Source organism: Calliphora vicina, chromosome 5, assembly GCF_958450345.1.
Source record: "Calliphora vicina chromosome 5, idCalVici1.1, whole genome shotgun sequence".
In the NCBI taxonomy this organism is placed as follows: Eukaryota; Metazoa; Arthropoda; class Insecta; order Diptera; family Calliphoridae; genus Calliphora; species Calliphora vicina.
The window spans coordinates 52683451-52689080 of NC_088784.1; the positions used below are offsets into that span (position 1 = coordinate 52683451).

At 28.7% G+C, this 5630-nt stretch overlaps 1 protein-coding gene across 3 annotated transcripts; it reads left to right on the forward strand.

Annotated features, from left to right (window-relative positions):
- The first annotated feature begins 3834 nt into the window (after positions 1 to 3834).
- l(2)efl (lethal (2) essential for life) lies at positions 3835 to 5630 on the forward strand. Of its 3 annotated transcripts, XR_010576562.1 has the most exons (5): positions 3893 to 3947; positions 4548 to 4648; positions 4747 to 5036; positions 5102 to 5379; positions 5435 to 5630. XR_010576562.1 is itself a non-coding variant. In XM_065511076.1 (4 exons), the coding sequence occupies exons 2-4, from the start codon at positions 4548 to 4550 to the stop codon at positions 5275 to 5277; spliced, it is 567 nt and encodes a 188-aa protein (XP_065367148.1). In that variant the 5' UTR covers positions 3835 to 3981; the 3' UTR covers positions 5278 to 5630. The 3 variants fall into 3 exon arrangements, 2 of the variants coding, with proteins under 2 accessions (XP_065367148.1, XP_065367146.1); XM_065511076.1 differs by having other exon boundaries at positions 3835 to 3981; positions 5102 to 5630; XM_065511074.1 differs by having other exon boundaries at positions 5102 to 5630.

A 5630-nucleotide genomic window follows, 5' to 3' on the forward strand; every position in this document is an offset into this window, starting at 1 on the left:
GTTTTATATTTATTCCATAAGAAGTGCACAAAATAGAAACATGTACTCATTTGAGCTCCCCACGTATGTCCCATCATATTTTCAGTCCACCCGGGAAAAGTATAGAACCGATTCAAAATGCGTTGGTCTATTAATTTACATAAGGCATTGGTACATCTAAAAGTTTATCAAACATTATCAACTAGAACTCAAGATATAAGAAAACTAAAATTTTCAAAAAAAAAAAAAATACAAATTTCTGACTTTGAGAAACCCGAATACCAAAGAACACATTTGTTTTTTATCGAACAACACCGCTTAGATCAAAATCCAATGAAAAAAGCAAATGGGACATATGTGTCCCATTCGTCCTCAAAGGGTTAAAAGGCTCTGGAATAAGTTGTTTTATCATTGATTTTTGTTTAAAATTGTCAACCACTCGAGTGCACTCCATATTAATAACAGTACAGAAATACAGAATATATCATGTTTTCTAGTTTGGCGTTCCGATCAATCTGTCACCTTCAAAACAAGTTAAATCGAATTGCAACGGAGCCAGTAGGTACACAGAAAAAACAAAAATTCAAATCAATTTGAATTTTCTGAAAAATCAGAACTATCATCTATCACTGTTTGAAGTTTAACTAAAAATGGGACGGATCGGAACAGGGGTGTGACACCTCCCATACAAAGTAAATAGTTATTTTCAAATATATGGTGAACTATAATTGTGGAAGTCTTGAAATTTAGTACGAATAGCACCCTTATCATTTTACATGGTTTGGCTGAAAATGGGCTGTATTAAATTAGTAGGCGTGGCACCTACCATACAAAGTATATAGTTATTTTCGAATATCTGGAGAACTGTAAATGTGAAAGGCTTCAAACTTCATATGAGTTAATTTCTGTGTTAATAATCTGTGCAACAAGTTAATAAAAAAAAATGGGAAGGATCGGAACTCGGGGTGAGTCACCTCCCATACAAAGTAATTAGTTATTTCTAAATATCTTAAGATCTATAATTACTAGATTCTTCCAACTTTGTCCGAATAGCTCTCTTATCATTTTACATAGAATAACTGAAAATAGGCGGGCGTGGAACTTCACATGCAAAGTATATAGTATTTTTGAATATCTGCAGAACTATTATTGCGACAGCCTGGCACCCCTTCTTAATTTCTGGCATAACAGGACACTGGCATCAACGTAATTTACACAAAGTTTAAAGACTCTTACAATTAGATTCACTTGATATTCGAATATTTATATATTTTATCTACAATGGTAACAAAATAACTCATTTGAAGCATTACTATAACTATTATAATAAATAGCTTTCATATCATTATAAGGAGCCTGACTAAAAATAGGCGAATGTCTTAAAAAAAGCTTCAAGATTTTTTAAAATCACAGGATATTTTTTATACCTTCAACGGCATAGTATGCAATTAATCACAAACAAGAAATTCCGGTATTAATTATATTCATTTAGTTGCTTATAAAATCTTTCACATTTTTTTTTATTTTACTTCGACAGGGGTAGCAAAGCGCACCGGGTCAAGCTAGTTCCACATAAATTCAAACAATATTTTTAATAAAACCATACAAACAAATGTTTGGTTTTGAATAGTTATTCAAACAATATTTATTATTAAATCAATTAAAATATTAATAACATTTAAATTCAAAATCAATAAATATTTTAATTAAATATAACAAATTGCAAACACCATACACATATTTTCTATAGAAACTACTGCTATACACAATGGCCCATAATCATAGTCAGAAATAAAGAATACTTTAAGAGAATTAAACTCGACTTTACTCTAGAGTGGACTTTAGGTCTATCATGGACAAGTTAAAGTATACTTCTGACGTTGAAGTCGACTTTAAATATAAAACTAGCTGAAGCTGTTATTAACTCGTTTAACAACAGCATCAGCTGTTCTTCACCAAGTAAAAAAGTTCGGCAGAAAGTAAAAAATTTTTAAGTTACAAGATATTTGAACAGTTATCAATAAAATTAGTACCAAAATATTCTAATTATGATATTCATCTTATATATTTTATTTTTCCACAACAACCCGTTTACTTTTATTGTTTACCTTTTTTTTTTTTTAATGTTGTATGTCAGCTGTTCAGCGTTGCCACTTGTCTGTATTTTGTTGTATATTGTATGAAAACATTTTCTACCTTTGCGGTGGCACCCAGTTAAAGTCGATTCAATTTAAAACATACTTTAATTTTGACTATAGTTGCAAAATAATTAAAAGCAGGTTTTTAAAAAGAACCGACTTTAGTGTTTGACTATGATTATGGGCCAATATTTTCTACATAAAATACTGTTATACACAATAGTTTCTAAAGAAAATACTGTTTCTATATTTTCTATAGAAAAAATTGTTATACACAATAGTTTCTACATAAAATACTGTTATACACAATATTTTCTATAGAAAATACTGTCATACAAAATATACCGGAAGGTTTAACAATAATATAATAAAGAATTTTAAGTTCATACATACTTAAGCCCTTGAACTCCTGTTTCATGAATACCAAAACTTAAAAATTATGTACATAATATTTTTTTCAAAATATATAATTTATTTTTATTTTACAGCTATTGCCAAAATTCACTATAAATTTGTTTTTGTTTCAAAGTAAACTAAATTTTTTTCAATCATTAAAAAAAATGTTTGATTCTATAAAAATTTTTGTTAAAACCAAAAAAAATTTTTGTAAAATATTTTGTTATGTACAAGTGTTGTCTATTATTTTTAATATTATAAAAATGTATCACAAAATGAAAACGTACTTGATTTTAAGTACATTATGTTAAAAGATTTACAAAACAACAAGTTGTTAGCATTGTGAACCATAAAATTTAAAACCAAATAAAATACAAATTTGATTTCAAACATGCATATTAGAGTGACAATCAGTTGTATGGAAAAAATGTTTGTTAAAAGTGCCGAGTGGAATTTTTAAAAATTTCAAAATGGAGAATCGAAACGGCCGTTAAAAAAATATTTTTTTTGGCCATACCTGTGAATAGATTAACGGTATCCTACGAAGACAAAAACTCATACACAAGTAAATACGGATATATTTTAAATGAAAATTAGCTTTTAATTTAATTTTTCTCGAAATATGTTAATTTTTTTCCTAATTTTTTTGTTCAAGTGGCCTGAAACACGTTAATGGTCTGGCGAATTTGTAATAACTTTAACATTTTTTAACCAAATTTTGTCATTTATATCTCATTACAACGATAATTACGTACATATTTCGATTATTTTGCATTCAATTGCAAAAGTATTTATTTAGTATCGAAATTTTTTCAAAAACTGAAAAATTTGCATTTTTCTCTAATTTTGGCGATAATACAGTTTTTTTGTCATTTTGATCATTTTTTTATGTAATATTCATTAATATAAATAAATCTACATATTTCTAGGAAACAATGCAGAAATTTATCGAGTTTCACCTATTTATTCCATATAAATATTAAAATTTTGCATAAATTTGGCTCAAATTTTCAGCACTTAACATTTATGCCTAGTGTCGCAATATTCCACCTAGCACTCTTTGAAATCTAAAAAAATAAAAAATCGGCTGTCACTGTAATGCATATATTGGAAAATATTTTAGTCATAATTTTATCTGTGTATATATTTATTGAACAAAATACAATGGGGAAAAAATAAATATATTCAATAGCATCGAACCGCCCTAATAAACAGACACATTTTAAGTTTCATTTGCACAATTTATTTTTGTATCATGCAAATATATATGTATGTACGAATACATATGTATATCAGTCAGAATGTTTATAGAATGATGATTATGAGGATGATGAAGAAATAATGAACGGGCAAAATTTGTTTAATATAAAAACTGTTGGAAAATTGAAAAATCGTATTAATAATTTTAGAATCTCGGACGTGAAAACATCTCAGGTGAAAATTTATTTTTAAATAAGTTTAAGAAAAGGTGCGAATATTTTACATACATACGAGTGAATCATAAGTTTTGAAAATTATTAAATAAAAAAATTATTGTATTAGAAAATGGTGAAAAATATTGTATTATGGTTTAAAATTTTACAATACTAAAGTTAATAAAATAATACAAAATTTAAATCCGTATAAAACATAAATAGGATATGAAACCCAAAACAAAAACAAACAAAAATTATTCGATGTTCGTGTAACAAATTAAACGATTTTTTAAACATTTAATCATAATATTTATCTTATTTTATATTTTTTCTCTTATCAGTCATATTGTCATAATGTCTTAATATATCTCGACTCGGCAGCTCGGCTTAACCGACACTTAGGCATTCGGCGAAGGTCTCTACTGGTTGGTTACGATAACACAATAAACATAGCATACAGAGTACTATTATTTTAGGACACTTTTTACTCGAAAAACAATAAAAACCATTGTGAAATATTAGGACATTATGACAATATGACATGATAAGAGACGTTGTGAATTGACCAATTATTATTAGTGTTTCACATTTTGTTTATTTTTTTGTTTATCATGTGTAGATGTCAGTAGTACCTTTAATGTTTCGTGACTGGTGGGATGAACTTGAATTTCCAACTCGCACATCGCGGCTCTTGGATCAACATTTTGGTACCGGATTAAAGTGAGTTTCAATTAGTTACATACATATGTATGTATATGCTGATTTATTTGTGTTTGTAAATACATATGTACATATTATGAAATTTGAATTTTTATTAGACGTGATGATTTGATGTCCTCTGTATGGAATTCGCGGCCAACAATGTTGCGCTCGGGATATTTACGCCCTTGGCAGCGTACAACTGGCTTGCAAAAGCAAGACTCTGGATCCACCTTAAATATCAATGAAGAAAAATTTGAAGTGATATTGGATGTCCAACAGTTTACACCGAACGAGATTAGTGTCAAGGTCACCGACAAATTTGTCATTGTAGAGGCCAAACATGAAGAAAAGCAAGACGAGCATGGTTTTGTATCCAGACAATTTACTAGGCGCTATCTTTTGCCAAGTATGTATCTACCATAAGGAATATTTTTATCCAAAGTTTCCTAATTATTTGTTATCTTCTTTTAGATGACATCAACCCAGACTGCGTCACTTCATCGCTGTCGTCCGATGGACTCTTAACTGTTACCGCTCCCATGAAAAAGTTGCCTCCACCGAACACAGAACGCGTTGTTCCCATCTCTAAGACTGGTCCTTCTTCACAAGAAGAAAAAGAAAGAAAAGTTGAAACGACAACAGCTTAAACAATAAGAACCCACATTTAATTGCGTATTTGATTATTAACAGAATGCTTTTTATTTTTTATACATACGAGTATCTATCTATTATGTTAATTAAATAGTTAGGTAAAAACATATGTAAACAATTTTTAAAGCTTTAATTAATAGAGGAGGATTCTAGTTTCATTTCACCAACAGGGATGGAAAATTCAAAATTTACTGAAACCATACCAAATTATTGCTACGATGATACTTTATAGGATCCCGTAAACATAATCCATTTTATACCGCCGCGCCGTTGCTGTAAAGCAACACTAACTTAAAAATTTAATTTGCAAAAATTCGAAATAATAAATACATTTTTTTATGATTACAAA